General features: G+C 39.9%; 2 protein-coding genes across 3 annotated transcripts in view; one reads left to right on the forward strand and one right to left on the reverse strand.

The window, feature by feature from the left end:
• SPMIP3 (sperm microtubule inner protein 3) lies at positions 1-14,412 on the forward strand (the record flags this gene model as incomplete). Its single annotated transcript, XM_083375616.1, has 5 exons — positions 1-4; positions 5,688-5,763; positions 7,953-8,045; positions 8,925-9,411; positions 13,026-14,412. The coding sequence occupies 4 exons, from the start codon at positions 1-3 to the stop codon at positions 9,139-9,141; spliced, it is 390 nt and encodes a 129-aa protein (XP_083231742.1). The 3' UTR covers positions 9,142-9,411; positions 13,026-14,412.
• Positions 14,413-17,492: 3,080 nt separating this feature from the next.
• ADSS2 (adenylosuccinate synthase 2) overlaps positions 17,493-23,775 on the reverse strand; it is a gene marked incomplete at its 5' end in the record, with an annotated part of 35,261 nt that continues 28,978 nt past the window's right edge. For both annotated transcript variants that reach the window (XM_083349927.1, XM_083349928.1), the window contains 3 exons: positions 17,493-18,591; positions 19,632-19,781; positions 20,245-20,342. In XM_083349927.1, the coding sequence (XP_083206053.1) occupies positions 18,539-18,591; positions 19,632-19,781; positions 20,245-20,342 (301 nt within the window). In that variant the 3' untranslated portion in view covers positions 17,493-18,538. The remainder of the gene's footprint in view (positions 18,592-19,631; positions 19,782-20,244; positions 20,343-23,775) is intronic.

A 23,775-nucleotide genomic window follows, 5' to 3' on the forward strand; every position in this document is an offset into this window, starting at 1 on the left:
ATGGGTATTTTCCATTAGATTCACATTTTTTTCCATTTCTAAGGTGCTCATTCAAGCAACCCATAATAATGTTAGATAACTATATAATTAGCTATATAAAGCTAAAACAGAGCAGGTAAGTACTTATTTATACCCTGTCTAGTTTAGAATCCAGAAATAATTCTTTAGAAAATTATATGTATGAGTCTAGCTAGATATATTCTTAGGTAAGTTGTAGGAACTTAGTAGTTAATTACTAAGAAACCAATAGATATCAAAATTGAAGTTTGTCTGAGAGCCTCGTCCAACCAAATAAAAGTATTTCCAGGTTGGGAAAGCCATTCCATATCCTTTGCTTTCATCTTTAGTGTTAGAGGACATGTATCCAGTTCTTTCTATGGACAGTTCTGTCTCCCATATCCCAGAATTTGACTCGATGTTGGAAAGTGATATAATGTCTAAGTCTTTGTAGATCTGACAAAAAATAAAATATAAACTATTTTAAGGACAATGTGAGAAATCCTCTCTTACAAATTAAACTGGAAAAGATGTTTCATTTGTCAGCATCTTTCTTTAAGCATTTTTATTGGCAGTAGTATTACCAGTTGTACAATAGAAGTGAATCAGCACAGAAGAGATTATTTTAGGACAATGAGTCTGTCCTCAGCAAGCTGACATGAGTAGTTTTGTTTCCAACATCCTTTGAACAAGCTTCTCTCTCCCCACGCTTTGCTTAATTCTGTCAAGGACTAAACCTCTAGGGCAAACACATGGGAGAGAGTTCTTCTCTCCCTCACTGACTTTCAATATTGAAAGTTAGATCAGTTAACTCTTTTTAGTCCCATGTAAATGGTAGGAACTGCAGTGAAAGGAGAAGGAAAAAACATAACTCAAGATTCTGAGGCATTGTAGTTACAAAGATGGAAATCAATGTCAGTGTGCAGTCTTTTATGTGTCTATTCAGAACTATGCCTCACATAACTGAAGGCTTTTCCCCAAACAATTCATCATATTATTCAAGCTGTGGCAACTCTTTAGCAAAATAGTAGCTTGTGCACCCAGTGATAACTTGTAATAGAAGATGTCTCCCTAAAGCAGGAATAGGCAACCTCGGCTCTTTTATGACTCATGGACTTCAATTCCCAGAATTCCTGAGCCATAAAAGAGCCGAGGCTGCCTACCCCTGCCCTAAACCAATATTTAATAACACCCTCATTTCATGATATAATCAGTGAAATATTTGATAGTCATAGCAGTGTCATAAATTAGTACTAGAAAATGAAATGATGAATGGGCAAGTGAAGTTATGACCACCCAGACACAAACTGAGCAACCTGGTATATGCAATACCATGCAGTGAGCCATGTGCAGATCTGTACATTGGGGAAATGAAACAACCACTTCATAAATGCATGGCACAACATAGGAGAACAAACCCATCAGGATAAGAGTCAGCAGTCCATCTGCATTTAAAAGACAAAGGCCACTCTTTCGAAGACAGTAAAGTCCACATTTTGGACTGCTGCCTGCCAGGTGTATAAATCTATCCATTCTCCACCATCCAGTCAGAGCTGAAGAAGTTTCTTGGATGAGAAGCGAAATATCTTCAAAGAAAAACAAGAAAGTCCAGTTGCCTCATGAAAAAGCATCTTTTGGATAAAGGTTATAATTAATCTACCACTGTCCAGCTGTGTTAACTTCCAAACCTCCTCCTATCTAGCCATTGTATCTACTGAACATACAATCTGCTTCTACTGGAATCTGTGGTTCATCACAATTGGAAGATGGAGGTGGTGGTGGAATGCAGAATTAACCATTTGTATAAAAACTGCAATATTTAATTGTCAGATTTTATCTTTGAATTTAAGTAAATGACAATCTGTTGGTTTCAAACTGTAAAATGCCCCTAGAGTCCATAGTTGGCATCGTTAATAAATTTTCTTTAAAAAAATGCCCCTATACTTAGGACTATCTAGCACTTTAATTAAGGCTTGAATAAATCTAGTATTTTAATTATAGTATATAAAGAACAGATGCAAAGCCTTAACTGCATCAAAGGGACTCTGGTACAAGTTCTTGATCTTTGATTTCCTAGGCCTAGGGGAACAATGGGACATCTGAAATTTAAAGTTAAATACTCCCTCAAGTCAAGTTTGGTTCCTAGTGACTACATGGACAGATCCATGTCATTTTCTTGGCAGTAATAAGGAAATGGTTTCTCATTGTCTTCTCAAAATAGCTGCTACTGCTACCCGTAAAAAGAATATGCTTTTAGATTTCTATTTAGTCTTTGTACCATATGAATGGGTTTATTTCAAAACCAGGAATCTGAAGCAAACAAATTTTCTCCAAGTAGACATTCACCAATTACCAATCTCATTCATTTTGGGTCTAAACAGCCCCCTACTCTCATTGTGTTCTATTCAGTCATAACATATAGAACATTTTTTTCCTTTGTAGTCCATTAATTCAGATTGTTGTAAAATGTTTCCCAAAACTCATCTCTGGTTTTTCCATTGTCACCATTCACTGGAATATAACCAGCAGCTATCACCAACCAATGGATTCAATATATCCACAACAACCATAATGATAACAAGTCCTATTTTGTGTTATCCATGTTCACTCTCATTTACAATAAGGTCCACATTTGCTTTCTTTCATGTATTCTTCAACTCCTCTACAGAAGACCAAACAACTTACATTCAGTTGTATGACATTCTTCCTCTTTTCTTATTTTCACAAACACTGTTAATTTTTGCTGCTTATCATTACTTCTCTTATATTTCAAGTCACAGACTACCACATGGCATAGTCATCACTAGATTTGGCCATTATTGGTTCCCCCTACCCATCAGGTTTTTGGTCAATTAAACTGTGTTTTTTAGATTTTATGCTATGACATTTCAAAATGGCTTTGAGAAGCAAACAAGGAAGTGAAACATTAAAACATTGGTATAAGTTTCTGAGTAGCTTTGAAGAGCATCCTCATATAGAGTGAGTTGTAACAGTTGAACCCTGAAGTAACAAGGTCACAGGTGATTCTGCATAACATCGCCTGATCCAGGAAGGAACCCAATTGAGCCACAAGGGTCTGTACAAAGGTTCTCTTGATCATGACCACCATTTTGTTTTCAGCAGGACCTCCAGTTCTGGGAGAAGTCCCAGATTCCAAGCTGGCTCCCATGGAGGAGTACAACAGCATCTACAGCCATCATCTGTAGATCCAGAACAGCTTTGATTCTATAGCCATTTTGTCTTTGTTAAGGCTGTCAGCCCTTCAAGGTAAGCAAGGCAGTGGTGGGATTCAAATATGTGAACAACCAGTTCTTTGTGTGGATGCTGCTTCCAGAAATCCATTCTGGGCTTGGGCAACAAAAAATTAGCTACTGGTTCTGCCGAAGTGGTGTGAACCAGCTGAATCCCACCACTGAAGCAAGGTCAACAAACAATATCACTAAGCAATTAGAAATATACTCCAGTGTGCTTAGCATATTATAATAAAATCTTGAATGCCTGTCAAAGTCTCTATGTCAACTTGCAATTAACACAGAGTTGTTTGATTTTCTTTTTCTTGCTTTCTATTTTCCCAGGATTCAGATATCCTTTTGTAGTAGCTCAGCATTCCTCTCCTCTTTTGAGCCAGACCCACATTTCTTCATAGGTTCAGCCTATGATCCTCCCCATCCAGACCTTAACCATGTCCAGGCACTGGGTCAGGACTGCTACTTTGTCATTTTCAGTCTTGCAACTTTGATGTCCATCTTGCAAAGTAGTCCAGACAAGAAGCACACCCAGATGAATTAAAAATGAACTTTATTGTAAGGTTACGTTAACTGAATTTTCTAAGATTGAAAGTATTTCAATAATAATAATAATAATAATAATAAATAATAATAATAATAATAATAATAATAATAATAATAATAATAATAATAATAATAATAATAATAGACTGTGGCAAAGGCAAGCAAGGGTAGTACCAATAGTAATAGGCACCTTGGGTGCAATAGCAAAACAACTGGAGCACCACTTGAACACCATTGGCATTGACAAATTCGCCATTAGTCAATTGCAAAAGGCGGCCTTACTAGGAACTGCTTCCATCCTGCGACGATATCTGTAATGCCATCAAACATCCACATCTGCCTATCCCAGGTCCTTGGTAAGGACTCAATAGGTAGACAAAAATGCCAAATCCAGTCTGAACATCTGCTGACTGGCCTTAGGTGGTAATTCGGGAATTACAATTGAGTCTCCATCTATATCAGTCACCACTTCTTTCAGTGTCCCTATTTTCTTTGATGTGTTCTGAGTGTTTTCAGGAACAATCTCTACAGTATAATAAAGAGATCCTATTGTTGCTGCTGTTGTTTTAAGCTTCTTGTTGTCCACTTACACTCCCATCTGTAGTTTATTTTAATTCACTTTGTCCAATGGAAAATTTAAAAATTGTTTCAGTATAGATTTCTCAGCTTATTTCAGCTATTTGTCCTGTACGCTTCTCATATTAGGTTTGAAAAATTCCAATTAGAACATACAGTACAGCCTAATATTGTATCATTGGCATTTGATTCATTGTTCTGTGCTATAATACGCAAGAGTTTTGATTCAGTGTAAATGTTTTCTTTCCCAGACATTCATGCAATGGATGATCATTATGGGTGTAACATTATGAGTACAATGTTTGAGCACAATGCCTGGTATTATAATTTGCTTCTGTGGAAGCTTATTTGCAGGGTTGTTTTTCCACTGCCATACCCTCCCTATTTGTAGTAAAGTGTTCGAAAGGTATATGGGTATCCAAATTTGGCAGGAATCTATAATAATTAAATGGCGAAAAATATCATAACTGTGACAGTTCTTTGGACTTGAGGCATTTCAACTATTTGAATGTGCTTACTTCACTTGATTAGGCCTTGTGCATTATACCATACTGTGTAATATTATGTTTAAAGAACTCAGATTTGTTGCATTGTATTCAAAAGCCAAGTCATCCAATTGCTGCTGTGCTCTCTTGAGGTTTCCAAGATATACCTCATCATATTCTCCAGTGCCAATAATGTAATGCAAATAATAACACTAGTACATAGCCAGCTCTATAATACTTGGTGCAAAGTGCTTGTGCAGATAGTACTCCAAAATGGGGGTCCTAGGCATTAACTGAGCTTGGTTGTTTTCTTGCAGACTTTTCATTACCCAAACTAGGTAATATCATCAGTGCTAGGTAACATCATCTAGTACTCATTAGTTATCTAGTTTGGGTAATGAAACATCTGTAAGTAAACAACCAAACTCAGAGAGCATCAAGGATACTTCATTTCAACCATGAGCCACAAGTATTCACCTTTATTGGTATTATTATGAAAAGAAATTATAATTTGTTGTGGATATTTATACTAAGAAACACTTTGGAATTTTCCTCTGCTTCCATCTGTTAATAAGCTTTGTCATGTTGATTTTGCTGAGATATTATTCCCCAATGAGATTAGCTATTCTAGAGAGTAAGACATAAGCCTTCTCTAGAATTTTTAACCAAAATACAATGAAAATTGTAGTGTTTCCCCCCCAATATTTTGGTTAAAAGTTTGAGGGTTGGCTTATCTATGTGTGGGCTTCTACATGAGTTTTATGAGACTATGATTTTATATATTGAGTAAATATTGACTTAGTAGCAGTAGGTATTATAATGTATTTTTTTTCTCTAGGAATTCTTATGGCAGGACAAGTTGCAGCAATAAAATTACGACAGTTTATAGATCCAGCACCAGAGACCATTCCAGGGTAAAGTATAAAAAACAAACTAAATCCCTCAAGGTTGATCCAGGATCTCAGAATGATTATTTTGAGCCTATTTAAGCCACTTTACCAAACATAACATTAAACTAATTACAATGAAGTAGTCTAATTACAAATCTCCAATGACTACTTTTCATGCATCATAGAAAGGGATATAGTAGGTTAAAAATCTACTTCAGAATATTTTGAATGTGCTCAAAATATTTCACAAACATTATCGTGTTTGTATTGTGGCCTGCATCAGAATGGCCTAATAATCAGCCAAAATAATTGTTTTAGTCTGGTGGGCACATTTGAAATTTTAAAAACCTGCTGTAGGGAGGCTTGACCAGAAAACAAGGTAAAAATTGCTCGCTAGTACCTCCTTTCCAGCTTCTTCTGCCCTGAACTTTTTATTCACCAGCTTACTTTGCTCTTTTGTTTTCCTCAGCACAAGGGCAAGTTTAATATTTTTATTGGTCAAGAATAGGATTTGCAGTTGGAATGGAAGCCTATATAAACTTTATATATAAACTTGTGCTTAATACATCAGCAGCTTGCATTCTCTTTAGAATTGTCCTATAAATTCTAAAGACTATTCCATGATTTTCTATGTCCAGGAAATTTAAAGCAAACCTCAGGGAAAATGAAGCACTGAATGTTTCAGGTCAGGAAAGGAACTTCCTCCCTATCCCTTTTCAGCAGGATTGTTACCAGGACAGGAATTATCTTGCTGACAGAAAAGGATCTATTTAGCAAAGGCAATAGCACTTAAGACATATATCACTTCATAGTGCTTTACAATGCTAAGTAGTTTACAGAGTCAGCATATTGCCCCTAACAATCTGGGTCCTCATTTTACCGACCTCGGAAGGATGGAAAGCAGAGTCAAACTTTGAGTTGGACAGCATCGAACTCCTGGCAGTGGGCAGAGTTAGCCTGCACTACTGCTAACCACTGTGCCACCATGGCTCATTTAGTTTCAGAATACAGTTAGGTAAAGTAAATATGGTCATAAGCATTTCAAGCTGCAACCTAAACATACCTATTTTGATGCAATAGTATTGCTGTTGAAGTAACCATATTCCTGAATTGTGGATAATTTATATTCATACAGTAGATAGAAACTATATTCTACAGTCTACAGGGTTTTACAGAATAGAAGATGAGATCATAAAAATGTATATTTTCAATATTCACCAAAGGAGAATCAGAGAAAAAAATCTGGAAGAACTGGAAGTTATTTATATGTAACTTAAGTACTGTATATGAAATGTATTTAGCTTTAATTACAGGTAGTCCGCAACTTACAACAGTTCATTTAGTGACCATTCAAAGTTACGACACTGAAAAAAGTGACTTATGACCATTTTTGTCACTTGCAGCATCCTCATAGTCACATGATCAAAATTTGGATGCTTGGCAAGAGATTCATATTTATGACAGTTGCAGTATCCCAGGGTCATGGTTGTTGTGACCTTCTGACAAGCAAAGTCAATGGGGAAGCCAGATTCACTTAACAACCGTCTTACTAATTTAACAACCGCAGTGATTCACTTAACAACTGCGGCATGAAAGGTTGTAAATGGATAAAACTCACTTAACAAATGTCTCACTGAGCAACAGACATTTTGGGCTCAATTATGGTTATAAGTTGAGGACTACCTGTACAGTCCTATTTTGGTTAATAATGATTAAGTATTAATTATAATTGCAGTGATTTGTTGTAAAACATTTTGTCTACATGTTCTAGAAACAAAGAAAGCATAGATTACAATATCATAATTAGCAGTATTAAGTATTCTAAAATGTTGTTTATTAATACAACTTTCATTTATCTTAGAAGCAGGACAGATTTATTTATTTAGATTGACCTTTTTTATCCTGCCTTTCAACGGACTATTGGTTAAGGAAAAAATAGCTCTTTTCTTATTTCACAATAGAAGTAATTAACACAAATTGGATCACTGTAGAATGTATCACACAGATTAACTATTACTTCTCTATACAGGAGACTCACAATGGCTCTTTTAGGCATTTTCATTCTGTATTAGTCATAGAAAAAATAGTGCAGCTTTTGACATATTTATGATAGATTTTATTTAATAGTTAGATGTTTTGCCATTAATTTAGTGGGTAATGCAAATTAGAAAAATCTATTTCAAATAAAAATATTCATTCGTTCGTTCTGTCAGAACTATTTTTCATCAGGGAAAGGATGTTATTGGTTACTTTCCTGGACAGCTGGCACGACTTTACATTGCGTATCCTCCTGAAGGACAGTTAAGGTAAAAGAAATGTCATTATTCTTCATTATCACTGTTAAAGACATACCTAAAACATTCTACAAATTTCCTTTTCAGTCTCAATTCAGAAAATCATTATGAAAGTAACAAATGTGGGTTTTTTCCCTATCTGTCCTAACCAGTAGTCTTTGACTTACGGCCATTTGTTCGATGATTGTTTGAAGTTACAATAGCACTGAAAAAATGACTTACAACCCATTATCTCATTTATGATTGTCAAAGCATCCCCACAGTCATGTGATCAATATTTGGGCACTCGGTAACTAGCAAGTATTTATGATGGTTGCAGCATCTGATTGCAGTCAAGCAACCCACCATCTGCGATCTTCCCAGCCAATTTCCGACAAACAAGGTCAATGGGAAAAGCCAGATTTGCTTAACAACCACACAATTCATGTAACAAATGCAGTGATATGCTTAACAACCATAGCAGAAAAGATCATAAAAAATCAGCCGTGATTCCCTAAACAACCACCTTACTTGGTAAAAGAAATTCCGGTTCCAAATATTGTCCGAGGTGGGAATTACCTGTATCCATTTGGAAGACAGAATGCTGCTTTACTGACCTGGCAGCATACAGTTGCAAGAAAAAGTATGTGAACCCTTTGGGATTATGTGAAGTTTTGCATGAATTGGCCATAAAATGCGCTCTAAATGTCATGTAAGTCACAACAATAGAAACTTATATGACGTTTAGAGCACATTTTATGGCCAATTCATGCAAAACTCCACGTAATCCCAAAGGGTTCACATACTTTTTCTTGCAACTGTAGTCCATCTTCATTGAGATCCTTAGACAAAGGTTTGGACATGGGGCAATTCTTATGAGTAGTCTACATTTTAGCAAATTAGACTATTTAGACAAGCACTGAACTATTTATGCTTTTCATTTAGACCTTTTACTAAGCTGCCACCAGCTCCAAAAAAAGAAGAAATTATATATCCGCATGAGTTTGATTATCTAATTCTGCACCAGTATATTCATTATCAAAGTGCAAAGATGAAGGTCCTTGACTGGTACACACAAACTACATACAAAGAAGCATTTACATTACCATGTTTCAAATCAGGTGAGTAAATTCATAACCTGCTAGCACATTTTGTATACAAACATATATTCTGTCAGGACACTGGAATAGAATTATCTATGATCAACAAGCCCTTTCACAATTACACAAAATGCAGCTGAAGAAAAGTACCCAGAGCATGATGTGTATTGGACTTTTAAATATTTTTTTTCTGGACTTACTATACATATTTTACTATTTGACATACCCTGGAATTGAACAAGTGACATGTATTTTCAAGTAAAGTAGGCAAGATATACCAAACTACTAGACCAGCTACCGTATATACTTGAGTATAAGCCGAATTTTTCAGCCCACTTTTTGGGCTGAAAAAATCCACTTCGGCTTATACTCCAGTCAACAAAAAAAAAAGAACTTACCGAGGACTTGCGCGCGGCCGAGCTACTTTGCCTGACGCTGCTGGGGTCGCCCGGGCGCCTCTGCTCGCCCTCAGCAGCACCTGGCCCGGAATCACATGCGAAACAAGCCCGGCAGAGGAGCCGGAGCGGCGAGCAGAGGCGCCCGGCCCAGATCCTGCAAGGCCCGGCCGAGACACGCCCCCAGCAGCGGAGCTGCTCCGGCTCCTCTGCCGGGCTTGTTTTGCATGTGAGCTACTTTGCCTGACGCTGAGAAGACCCGCTCGGGCACTCGGGTTGGTGTCAGTCTCCGCAGGCCCTTCTCGTTTCCAGGAACGTCAAGCGCGCTTGGCTCCCCACCCCCACGGCAGGGCAGGGCAGGGCAGAGACTTGCTCGCCCTTCTGACGGCCCTGAAGAGAAACGAAGGGCTTGCAAACTCCCCGCGAGAAGCTGGGCGAAGCGCGCGGCTGGGCGAGTGTGTGCCTGCGCGCGTATTTACGAAAGAAACGCTCCGAGAGTTCTTCTTTCCCCGCCCCCTTGGGGGGAACTCTAGCGACTGCTGTAGCCGCGCTTCTCTTCTCGGCTCCGAAAATAGGGATTTCTACTCTCTCTCTCTCTCTGTCTCCCCTCCCCACCCCGCATTCTCCTGCCTCTTCGATTGCGACAATAAAAGGGCGAAGGGTGTGCTGGTTTCTTCCTCCCCCCCTCCCCTCCCCTCCCCTCCCTGATTGTCAGGTGAGGCAGCTGGAGGTCTGGCCGGGAGATTGTAGCCGTTTTGAAACGCCGCGTCTTGAAACGCCCGATCAGCTGATTTTCGGGTGGAAGAGCCGCGGCTTGAATCTGTTTGCATCTGCCTGAATTAGACCAAAACGGCCTGAATTTGACCAGAGTTGCTTTGTAATGGCTGGAGGAACTGCAGAGGAGGTCTTGCCGGGAGATTGTGGCCGTTTTGAAACGCCGCGGCTTGAAACGCCCGATCAGCTGATTTTCGGGGCGGAAAGAGCCACGGCTTGAATCTGCTTGTATTTGTTTGAACTTAACCAGAAACGGCTCGTAATAGCTGGAGGAACTGCGGAGGGAGTGAATGCTCCAGCCTGGAATATTTGGAAAGGCTGGGGGAACCGGATGAACTGCAGCTTAAGCGACTGTTGCCGGAGGAGCCATGGCTTGAAACGCCCCAGTTTGGGGGCAGCGTTTGCTTGTTCCGGGTAGAAAAAACGCTGTCGACCTGGCATCTTTTGCGGGGAGGGGTGAGGTGGGGTGGGGTGGGGTGGAGGAAGCAGTTTGCGAAGCAGCCGAAATGGGGGTGTCAAGCCCTACGGGGACCAGGGGAGCACTTCCAACAATGCCCGCGCAGCACCAAAGGCCCATTGGCGCCCGCACCCCCCAACTGTTCGGCGGGCGAACGCCAGACCCGCTGCCGCACTTACAGCTGATCGGCGGCCGGAGGAGATTGTGGACGGGCGCAGAGGGTCCGCGTCAGCACAGACAGCTGATCGGCGGCTGAAGGAGACTGCGATCGGCTGCGGAGGTTCCGCGCCGGAACAAACAGCTAAGGGGCAGCCGGGGACGTCTACCGGTGGTCACGCAGCGCGATCAACTGAGCGGCAGCTAGAAACAGCCGCCGACGGTCGCACGGGCCTCACGGGACTTTTCGGGTCCGATGGCGGCTTGGAGAGTGTGGGTGGCTGCTTCGCAGACCTTGCATGCCGCTACAACCGCCAGGTCTGCGAAGCAGCCACCCACACTCTCCAAGCCGCCATCGGACCCGAAAAGTCCCGTGAGGCCCGTGCGACCGTCGGCGGCTGTTTCTAGCTGCCGCTCAGTTGATCGCGCTGCGTGACCACCGGTAGACGTCCCCGGCTGCCCCTTAGCTGTTTGTGCCGGCGCGGAACCTCCGCAGCCGATCGCAGTCTCCTTCAGCCGCCGATCAGCTGTCTGTGCTGACGCGGACCCTCTGCGCCCGTCCACAATCTCCTCCGGCCGCCGATCAGATGTTGATGCGGCCGCGGAAACTCCGCAGCCGCTCGCAATCTCCTCCGGCCGCCGATCAGCTGTAAGTGCGGCAGCGGGTCTGGCGTTCGCCCGCCGAACAGTTGGGGGGTGCGGGCGCCAATGGACCTTTGGTGCTGCGCGGGCATTGTTGGAAGTGCTCCCCTGGTCCCCGTAGGGCTTGACACCCCCATTTCGGCTGCTTCGCAAACTGCTTCCTCCACCCCACCCCACCCCACCTCACCCCTCCCCGCAAAAGATGCCGGGTCGACAGCGTTTTTTCTACCCGGAACAAGCAAACGCTGCCCCCAAACTGGGGCGTTTCAAGCCATGGCTCCTCCGGCAACAGTCGCTTAAGCTGCAGTTCATCCGGTTCCCCCAGCCTTTCCAAATATTCCAGGCTGGAGCATTCACTCCCTCCGCAGTTCCTCCAGCCATTACGAGCCGTTTCTGGTTAAGTTCAAACAAATACAAGCAGATTCAAGCCGTGGCTCTTTCCGCCCCGAAAATCAGCTGATCGGGCGTTTCAAGCCGCGGCGTTTCAAAACGGCCACAATCTCCCAGCAAGACCTCCTCTGCAGTTCCTCCAGCCATTACAAAGCAACTCTGGTCAAATTCAGGCCGTTTCGGTCTAATTCAGGCAGATGCAAACAGATTCAAGCCGCGGCTCTTCCACCCGAAAATCAGCTGATCGGGCCTTTCAAGACGCGGCGTTTCAAAACGGCTATAATCTCCCGGCCAGACCTCCAGCTGCCTCACCTGACAATCGGGGAGGGGAGGGGAGGGGGGGAGGAAGAAACCAGCGCACCCTTCGCCCTTTTATTGTCGCAATCGAAGAGGCAGGAGAATGCGGGGTGGGGAGGGGAGACAGAGAGAGAGAGTAGAAATCCCTATTTTCGGAGCCGAGAAGAGAAGCGCGGCTACAGCAGTCGCTAGAGTTCCCCCCAAGGGGGTGAAGAAAGAAGAACTCTCGGAGCGTTTCTTTCGTAAATACGCGCGCAGGCACACACTCGCCCAGCCGCGCCCTTCGCCCAGCTTCTCGCGGGGAGTTTGCAAGCCCTTCGTTTCTCTTCAGGGCCGTCAGAAGGGCGAGCAAGTCTCTGCCCTGCCCTGCCATGCCGTGGGGGTGGGGAGCCAAGCGCGCTTGACGTTCCTGGAAACGAGAAGGGCCTGCGGAGACTGACACCAACCCGAGTGCCCGAGCGGGTCTTCTCAGCGTCAGGCAAAGTAGCTCACATGCAAAACAAGCCCGGCAGAGGAGCCGGAGCAGCTCCGCTGCTGGGGGCGTGTCTCGGCCGGGCCTTGCAGGATCTGGGCCGGGCGCCTCTGCTCACCGCTCCGGCTCCTCTGCCGGGCTTGTTTCGCGTGCGAGCTACTTTGCCGGCCGCTGCTGAGGGAAGATCTCTGGAGAGGAGCATAAGGTGAGCTGCTGCATTTCCCAGCCTCGGCTTATACTCGAGTCACTAACTTTTCCCATTTTTGGGGGGTAAAATTAGGGGTCTCGGCTTATATTCGAGTCGGCTTATACTCAAGTATATACGGTAAGCATTACATGTAGCCGAATTAAAATTTAAAACTTATTAACATAATCTAACAGAAGAAACAAATAAACCAAAGCCAATACAGCTCATGTAATAGTGGTAGGGCATCAATAGGGTACTAGTGAATTTTGGAAGTATCAAAATTCTCAACAACCTTCCCTTAAAAAGGGAAGTTGGAAACTGGATGAAAATTGGATAGGTCCAAGGAAGTTTGGGGGAGGGGAACAGAACACTGGCCACTTCAGAACAGGCAGAATCAGTCTCTCTGGCCCACAAATATTCACTACCATTTTTACCCAACCAAATGCCACTTCCTGGATGACTTTGATTAGTCAGGAGAGCCATGGATCTATAGCACATGTGACAGAGCTTACAGCTCCAAGGACCCTGTTTACTGTCTCAGAGCTAGGTATGTGAAATGCACCTCAGATAACCTGGCAAGACTGCAAGTCATGTGCCTCCCTTCCACAGGACCTGCCCAGCTAGATCCCAACTCAAACAGATCCAAGAGACTTTGTCCAACAGATGCCTACAATAATCCCCACAGCAACCACAACCTCTCCTTACCAAGGAGGCATCTGGTCACCTGCAACAGGACTAACAATTGACTCTCTGCTGATGCAATAAGAGCCCATTTTGCTGCTCTTACCACTATCAGGAAAATCCCAATGAAGGATCTTATGTATGCTCAATCAGATTTTCTCTATCTTCCTCGAATGGCACTATAAGTGTCTCTTAAGACAGGGGATCCCTACTGGGCTGTGGCCCATTGAGATCCCGGAAACGTGCCTGCATGCAGTTTTACTTGCACGCGCAGCTGGCAGGTGAGGGTGCATGCACAGCTCCATTTCTGCAAGCAGCAGGCGTGTGTCTGCCACTTGCGCAAAAGAAACTGCATGCATACCCTCTCCTGCCTCTTGTGCAGAACCATTCCCTCTTCCTCCCTCACCAGTCTGCAAGGCTGGAAAGGTTGCAGACTGCTGTCTTAAGATATTTCATCTCCTTGAACTCCTTGGAAAACCAGGAAGTTCCATGGGAGTCCAGGTTACAGAATCCACAGAAGTGTGATCTGATCTAAGGTCTGTTGTCATCTGAGGTAGTAACTGTACCTCACCCGGAGAATGCAAGAGTTTCAGGAATAATCCCAAAATCTCTTTAAAATTCCACTGGGTCAGTTGGCGGGGGTACAGTGATTGAATAGGTCATTCCTACCTCTAGCAGGAGGCAAAGTACTCCAGAGCTAGAAGGGAACAATCTATCCATGGCAAGAAATGATGCTGCAAAATGAAAACTAAGCCGGAGTGTCACCTTGGTGCGAATCCAGCCCACCTCCCAACCCTTAATTCCCCTCACAGACACAAGTGAGAAAATGCAAATATATCAGTCATGGCAAGTCGCCAATTAAAAAAGAAGACAATTACTCAAGAGAATAGAGGAAAATACATTTAAGGGGAATATGTATCTGGAGAATTTGAAATCTGCTTATGTATATTTAGTATGTAGAGAATGGAAAGATTACACATTGCTACCAAATATTGTCAAACTTGAATTTTGTTTTCTAAATTCAGGACCAAAAACAATTTTTCTTTTTGAAATTATAGGCAGTGCAGATAGCTATCGCCACAGGTCAGATGCTGAAATACTGTCACTTTGGAAAAGTACGCCTGCTATGAAGAAAGAGAGAATTAAACCTTCTTTCATGGGTTTTGGATAACTTCTAACTTCTGAAGTTCTTCTCTTTTTTTAAAGCAACAATATGAAAAGATCCTATTAGACTTCTTCTAATCCAAATGTACTAAAGGTGACTGCTAACCCTATGCAAAAGGTGAACAATTTTAAATATGGTTAGATTTGATATAGATCCCTTCTAAATTTCCATTCTAAATAACTGAAAGATAAAGAAAACATATTTCAGTCTAAGAAATGGAACTTCAGCAAAATAATAGATTAAGAAGCAGCACTGCAGCCTCTTGCTGTAGTAAACAGCAGTCATTATTATATGAAGCTTTTTATGAATAGTTCTAGACACAAAATTAAAAAGTAATATATAAAATCCTAAGAAACAATTTTTCCTTTCATAGTCACTACATGATTATTACTGTTTTGGGATAATTTAATAAAATTTTGATGGCATCACTACACATTTTGAACATTTAGAAATATTATTGGCACTATTTTTTTTTATTTTTCCAGAAACTTTCTAGTGCACTGAAGGGAAATCATTTAAGAACACTGAATAATTTTGCACATTAATCCAAAAGTAATACCCAACAGCATACCCTGTTATTACCATTTTTGGGTGCCTGGTTCAGTCTTATTTTTTTCTAATCACAGAAGTGCTCCAGCATACAAGTGACATTAACAACATAGATTGGCAGCTTTGTAGATTTGTAATTAATTACGTGCATTGTGTGCATATTCTCATTGTATTACCACAGTAATTTAAGGATACATATTATCAACTCGCCAAACAACCTAGTAAAGAGAGGTTTGTCTTCCTATAAAACTAAGGAAAAGAAACATTGAGAAAATACACCATGTCTGTACTTCATGTAACAAAGCAGTACAAATCTGTGCCATTCTTTGAACCACATTTCAAGAACTTCCATGGCAACTTAACTTAATGAAAAATGAAACTGATATGCCCCCTGCATGTTTTCTGCAACATGTGCTTATTTCATTCTGGTCCTCAATGTATATTTTTCAGTTGGATCATGGCCACTCTTGAATAACCCAGGATATAATTTAACAAGTGACAGATAAGGTCATGACATGAATTAATAACATTAATAACAGGAAAAGATTCTCCTATGACAGGGGTAGGCAACCTCGGCTCTTTTATGACTCATGGACTTCAACTCCCAGAATTCCTGAGTCAGCTATGCTGACTCAGGAATTCTGGGAGTTGAAGTCCATGAATCATAAAAGAGCCGAGGTTGCCTACCCCTGTCCTATGAGAACAGGGCCACTCTTTTCTACAATTACAAAACCAATCTGGATGATGAAGATACTAAAGCTCTAAAAGCAAATGTCTATGGAGATTCTCAATCATCCAGATCATGGGTTGTCCCAAAGGTGCTTTCCCAAACGACAACTGGATTTTTTGGGTTTCATTCCTTGAAAACATTTCACTTCTCATCCAAGAAGCCTCTTCAGTTCAGCTTCTATAGAAAGCAAATTAAATTTTTTATTCATTTTTTACCCAAACCTAACCAGTTAGAGCTTAAAACTTAGGACAAACACAAATGTGTAATCAGTAAAGTTGTTATAGATGTTCTGGGGGATCTGTACCATCTGTATGTTACACATTGCCTAAAAGAACAAGCAGTAAGAGCACTAGCTCTTCAAGCCCATAGGCTATTTGACAGAGCTCTAAGAAACTTGATAAAACTAGACACAAAACTTAAATGTGTGTAGAGTGCAGTAAGCTAAAGTCTGAGGTTTTTTTCTTCATATGTGCAAAAGTAAAATCTGTAGCATATTTATAAGACTGGCACTTGTTTGTGTCAGAAATATTAGAAATAACATACTTATTTTTTGAGTATAAAGAAAACGTGGAAAACTTTGGTTTTCTAAAATACTTTATCTTGTCAATAACAGATGACTTACAATTTTTGCAAGACCATGTTTAACAAGCAAGCAATCTTCTAAAAAGGCATTGTGGATCCAGGGTTTCCATTTATTTTGTCTGGAACATTTTCAAAAAACTTCTAGTCACTGAAGCATATGATTTTTCTGACAACTTAGTCTAACAGTCCAAAATTATTTTGATAATCTTGGTGTGCCCCTTTTTGCTGACTGTAAATTTCCTTTTGTTTCAAAATAAAATTCCATGTGCAACCCCCACCCTTCAAAGTAAAAAGAAATAAAAGCTATTACAGTGTTGGATCATGGTTATTTTACAGTGAGGATTTTCTATTTATGTTAGAACTTTATCATGTTTCTTCATGCAACATCTATATCAGTCTAAAGCTTACTGCTAACTTTCCCAGAAAGTGAGGTGGTATTTTCATAGAAATTTTGTAAAAGCTGCTGTTTCCCCTCCATCCTCACATTTTATCAAAAGAAATTAATACACTATTTGAAGAGTTCACACTCTTAAGATATATTTTTCAAAACTCACCACAACGATCATGAAAATGTACATTCTGGAAAATGTACTTCAAATGACATGAATACTTTGCATACCTTGCAAATATGAACAGGACTGGAAAACTTAAGTTAAATTCCCTGATGTTAGCATCTTGTTTTTAGATACTATGCTGTAAGACAATTATTAGATACATCTTAATAAAATGTCAGTTAAAAATATACATGTACATTCACTTATTGCATCCTATGTGAAGCTGTGGCTCACCCCTCCTAAAATACTGCAGGAATAAAAGTACAGAATAATTACATAGAAACAGAGTGAAAATCTGCGTCCTTCATCTTACAAAATAATGCCCACAGAGTAAAAAAAAGGTCATGAATGGTGTTAAGGTTAAAGAATATAATTGGCTTGAAATTACTTAGATTTCTACAAGCTAGATCAATGTAGACATACAATATATTCAAAGGAAAAGTATTTAGCAAAGCACAACTAGAAACTACAGAATATATTGTCTAGAATATCTGCCAAGGATGAATTCAGTTCTTTAAAAAGTCAATATTTACATATATATTGTCTCTGAAGCCTATTTACATAGAGTAGCTAAGTCATCTTAACCCATGAGGACTCTGTGTTAAGAAGCTAATTAGGTGATATTTAGGTCATCCTATTTCCAATCATCCTCTGAATGGATGTTACTGACTAGATTGGGTAATAGGCCAATAAAATGAATAATTGAACTGAATGATGAAACTCTGAAATGTAAAAGTATCAATAGGCGGGGGGAGAGAAAGAATGAACTCCATACGAGGATATAAGCACTTCCAATATTATCATTTATAAATTAAGTTGTACTGTATACATATTAAGCACCCCATCTAAACTATGGTTCATTATCCTTGTAATAAAAACTGTAACAAAAAATTAGGTTTTGTTATCATTATAAAATCACCCCTCTCTTTAATCACACACTACGCCAGCAACCATACAAAGTATAACAGCTTTAGGAGTACAAATGAAGACGTAAAACTCTGTGCAAAACTGCATTATCTTAAGCATCCAAAATTTCAGGAAGTAATACCACCGAAAGCAAATGTAGAGTAGACTTAGAAACATAAACAGAAAAAAGGCCTGGGGATACATCTGGAGAAAAAAATATCAGTGGCAAATGGTGGCAGTACTTGCCACTGGAACTTACAAAGTAAGATAAATGATACTGATATGTCAATGTTTTATAGCAACAACTGGGTTTTTTTCCCAGACTACCTCTATTTGTTTTACAATGTTGTTTTACAAGATGTTTCCAATTTCCTCATCCAAATAAATTGCTTATTGGGTTAAGACACGCATGTCTGTGTGAGTGTGTGTGTATGTCAACAAGCAGTCTCCGTGGAGTGTGCTTTCTTTTCTTCAAATTATCCAATATCTTTAGAAGAGTTGGATCATTGACTCCCTGGATTTTCCCACTCCAATCCATTTAACTGCAAAAACAAAAACATTTTTTTGCATCATATTTTGGAAGAAAGCCTTTCTTATGAACTAAATTATATGCAAATCAATAGGAAAAAGCATTATTGCTTAAAATTATAATTGCCATTCCATGAGGCACATGAAAGGTAGTCAGAAAAGCAAGTTTTACTGTGATTAATTCTCAAGAAAAATCAGCTGGTTCAAACTACATCAGATACTACTTTTACCACTGGCACAACATTTTTAATCAATATTTAATAGTCCTTTGGTAATTTGGTAGTGCCAATTTATTATTCACAGATAATGTATATTAGTACTCTTGTTGAACTAGTTGGTCAATAGTGTGATTAGTGAATTTTGTGTGATGGCTGTTCCTTAATCCTATGTTGTATTATCAATTAGGATCATTTTTCCCCCCAAGCAATTCTGTCAAGGGTACAGTACTGATCCAGGGGAAAAAATAACTAAAAAACTAGTAATTCTACCATAGGGAGAGGAGGATGCAAAATATCATATATGAAAGCTCAGTATTTTCCATCAACAATATCTTCTTTTAAATGTACATTTAAAATTTTTATGTCATCTACTGTTAAGTGAGGAGTACGAACTTTTCCAGTTTATCAAATAATGAAACAATAAATTATGCTTGCTAAAGTTTAAACACATTTGGGAATACAATTCCATTCTTTTAATATTAGGATAATCATTTTTAATTGCTTAAAATTCAAAAGGAACTTTTCATTCAATTAGTTTAAATTATTATTAAATACAACAATTTCCTTTTTTGAAAATAAGTATATTATATGTTCTAAAACCACAAGCAAACAGTTTAAGTACGAATATTACTTATCAATATTCATTTGTAAATCAGGATTTTTGATTCAGTGCTTTTTTCATCAACATGATTTACAGAGGATGATTTGATTGCTAAAAGTAGCTAACAACAAAAATTATGAATTGTTGTACAAAAGTATGATTTCCCCCCAATGACAATTTTACAACACATCTGATTTGAAGGATCCCTTCAAACATGCAGTTGTGTTGCACTTACCTGGAACTCCAAGCTCCATTTCTATAAATCGGACAAAGTTTTGTGCATTTACAGGCAATTCATCAAATGTCCTTGTATTTGATATGTCTTTCTTCCATCCTGGGAGGATCTCATACTGCACCTCTACTTTATTTAAGACTTCTTGGTTTGCTGAGAAGAAAAAAGAACCAGACTAATGGAATTACATTTATGTTACCACCACTAACATAAGACTAATCAATTAATGAACCAAATAATTAGTTACTAAGAGTCCAGAACAATTGTGTCCGTTTTGATCACAGAAAAACATTCATAAAAATAAGTTTATCTATCCAATCACTGAATTGAAGAATATACTGTATGCCCATCTTAAAATGGTAATGGAATCATTCCTTTGGTAGTTTACAAAATGAATGAAAATAAACAACTAAAGTTTTAAAGTTTTAATCCAAGAGGGGAAAGTTCCCTACCCAAGTAATTAATGCAGAGAACTGTACTTTTTTAATAGATGAAATATATGGAATTGTATCAATAAAACCTCCTGAAGCAATGGAGTACATCTAATAGTAACCATATCTTTTTAGTGGTAGTAACATTGTAGAATGAACACATTTGGTACATTATATGTTCTTACCTGGGAAATGAGGTATGATTTTATTATCTAATCTGTAGGCAACCCCAATTTTAATTTCAGGAAATACATCCAAAATATCCAATTTGGTAAGAGCCAGTCTGTTTAAAAGAAATGTTCAAATTTTAGTTATTTGTAGGCAAACATAAACTCTTGGATTTTAAATTGAAAGTTAACCTTCTTAAAATACCATCTACTCAGTACTTACTGAATATCAAATTACATCAAATAAATTGTAGTGTTAATCGCTAGAGCTAATGCACCATTAGCTGTCTGTAGAAGTAAATGTAGTACAATATTCTATGATACCACTTGTATCAATGAGAAGTGACGGCTTTCTTTTTTAGAATCTGCACATAGCTACTGCTATTACTTTTCTTCAAAAATATATAGTTATGTTTAAAAGAAGTTTTTGCTAGGGCAGAATACAAACAATTTTAAAATCTAAAATTAAACTAAAAACAAAAGCTAAAAACATAATTATTTCTAAAGAGCAAAAATGGAATAACTGCAAAAACAAATTTTGATTAAAATCTTCATGTTGGAGATTTTTGTTAAAATATTACTATATATATATTTTTTAATCCCATTTATATCCCGCCCTTCTCCGAAGACTCAGGGTGGCTTACAATTTAAAGCACAAATCAATGTGCTTAGCAATAGCTAATATTAAAAGACTTAGAAATATTAAAATATATTTGTTTTACCTAGGAAATAATTCCCTTTCTAGGAAAAAGATTCCAAATCAGGATGCCGTGAGTGGGTATCACGTTTGAAAATGTCTATTATTATATTATTAACCAAATAAGACTTATTTGAGTAGAGATCTCAATGGTATATAGGAATGACTTGGAACAAAGGGCAATCAGACCCAACCAAAGGAAGGCAGCTTAGCCTGCAACAGAAAGGTGGGCAGTATTTATTTATTTTTTATTTATTTTTATTACATTTATATACCGCCCTTTCCCTGAGGACTCTATTTTCAGAAAAAACCTGCTATTTCCCTTCTAGAACACATTTTTAGGAACAATATTATAGCAAGGAACACTTAAATGAGTTGAAAAAAATCCAAAAACATGCCTATAACTTTTAATTAATGTAAGACATGTTCTCATCCATATTGAATTCTATCAACTCATGCAAATCACAACATTTTCCTACAGGGAAATTTAAACTCAGAAAAGAAATGCAGTGATAGAAAATTGAGCTAGATATAATTAATTATAGAGGTCGACCTTGAGGCCTCTCATTTGTGGAGTCCCTCAGGGATCGGTCCTCTCGCCTCTCCTGTTCATCTATATGAAGCCGCTGGGTGAGATCATTCGTGGTTTTGGAGTTGCTGATGATACCCAGCTTTTTATTTCGACCCCAAACCACCCCAGTGATGCCCTCGACGTGATGTCCCGTTGCCTGGAGGCGGTCCGGGTCTGGATGGGGAGGAACAGGCTTCGGCTCAACCCTGACAAGACTGAGTGGCTGTTCATGCCAGCATCCCAGGAAATTCCGATTATTCCATCTCTTGCCATGGGGGGTGAGTTATTACCCCCCCGTAGATAGGTCGCGCAACTTGGGGGTCCTTCTAGATTCACAGCTCTCTTTTGAAGAGCATATTGGAGCTGTGACTATGGGGGCCTTTGCCCAGGTTCGCCTGGTGCGCCAGTTGCGACCCTATCTGGACCGGGATGCCTTGCATACAGTCACTCATGCGCTCGTGACCTCTCGTCTGGACTACTGTAATGCTCTCTACATGGGGCTGCCCTTGAAGACCACTCGGAGGCTCCAACTGGTGCAGAATGCAGCTGCGCAAGTTGTGCTGGGAGTCTCCTGATACTCCCATGTTACACCTTCACTCCGCGAGCTGCATTGGCTGCCGGTTGCCCTCCGCGTGAGATTCAAGTTGTTGGTAATGACTTACAAAGCCCTACATGGCATGGGTCCGGATTACCTACGGCAACACCTGCGGCCGGCGTCAACTTCCCTCCGTCCAAGGCGCTCCCACAGAGAGGGCCTCCTCAGGGTGCCTCCGATCAAAGAATGCCGATTGGTGGCCCCCAGGGGGAGGGTGTTCTCTGTGGGCGCGCCAGACCTGTGGAACCGCTTGCCGGTTGAGCTCCGGATGGCCCCCGACCTCCGCTCCTTCCGGCGCGATCTAAAAACTTATCTATTCGAGCAATCTGACCTGGTTTGATGGGTTAGGGTTGAGGTTTTAATATGTCTTTTAATTGCTGTTTTAAATCTGGGCATAATATTTAATTGTTTTTTAACTTTTGTATTTCGTTTTTATATTTATTGCCCTGTACACCGCCCTGAGTCCTTCGGGAGAAGGGCGGTATAAAAATATAATAAATAAATAAATAATTACTCGGGGAAAAAACAGCTGCTGATAATAAATATTGCTAACCAATCTCCCAAAGCTCTGTCACCCTAATAATTCCCTATTTAAAGTCAAAACAGATAACACACTGTTAATGTACAGGTAGTCCTCAACTTACAATAGTTCATTTAGTGACCGTTTAAAGTTACAATGGCACTGAAGAAATTGACACGTTTTTTCATATGTACAACCAACTCATATTTATGAGGGTCTTGTCCCACAGTAGTCCTCAACTTACGATCAAAATTGAGCCCAAAATTTATGTTGTTAAGTGAGAAATTTCTTAAGTGAGTTTTGCCCCATTTTACAACTTTTCTTGCCACGTTTGTTATATGAAGCACTGCAGTTAAAATTAATAACACAGCTGTTAAGTGAATCTGGTTTCCCCATCAAATTTGTTCCTCAGAAGGTTGCAAAAGGTGATCATTTGACCCCAGCACACTGCAAACATCATAAGGGTGTTAAATTAATAACATGGCTTAACACAGCTGTTAAGTGAATTTGGCTTCCCCATCAAATTTGTTCCTCAGAAGATTGCAAAAGGTGATCATTTGACCCCAGGACACTGCAACCATCACAAGGGTGAATCAGTTGTCAAACATCCAAATGTAAATCACGTGACCATGGAGAAACTGCAATGGTCATAACTGTGAAAAATGGTCATTGTCATTTTTTCCAGTACCATTGTAATTTCAAAAGGTCACTAAACAGACTGCTGTAAGTCGAGGATTACCTGTACTATATTTCCATTAGGAAATATGTAAAATTAATATATACACACACGTTTTACAATAATATCCATTTTTAAATCACTAGTTTCTACGATATTCAAAAAAACTGGAATTTTGTTACTTGGGGTAATGATTATTTCCATCTGTTACTTTGGAATAATTTATACAACATGTAATATATAGTAAAGGTAAAGGTTCCCCCTCACATGCGTGCTAGTCGATTCCGACTCTAGGGGCCGGTGCTCATCTCCGTTTCAAAGCCAAAGAGCCAGCGCTTGTCCGAAGACGTCTCCGTGGTCATGTGGCCGGCATGACTGGATGCCAAAGCCGCACGGAACGCTGTTACCTTCCCACCGTAGTGGTCCCTATTTTTCTACTTGCACATTTTACGTGCTTTTGAACTGCTAGGTTGGCAGAAGCTGGGACAAG

The sequence above is a fragment of the Vipera ursinii genome, assembly GCF_947247035.1.
Source record: "Vipera ursinii genome assembly, chromosome: 1".
NCBI classification, from domain to species: Eukaryota; Metazoa; Chordata; class Lepidosauria; order Squamata; family Viperidae; genus Vipera; species Vipera ursinii.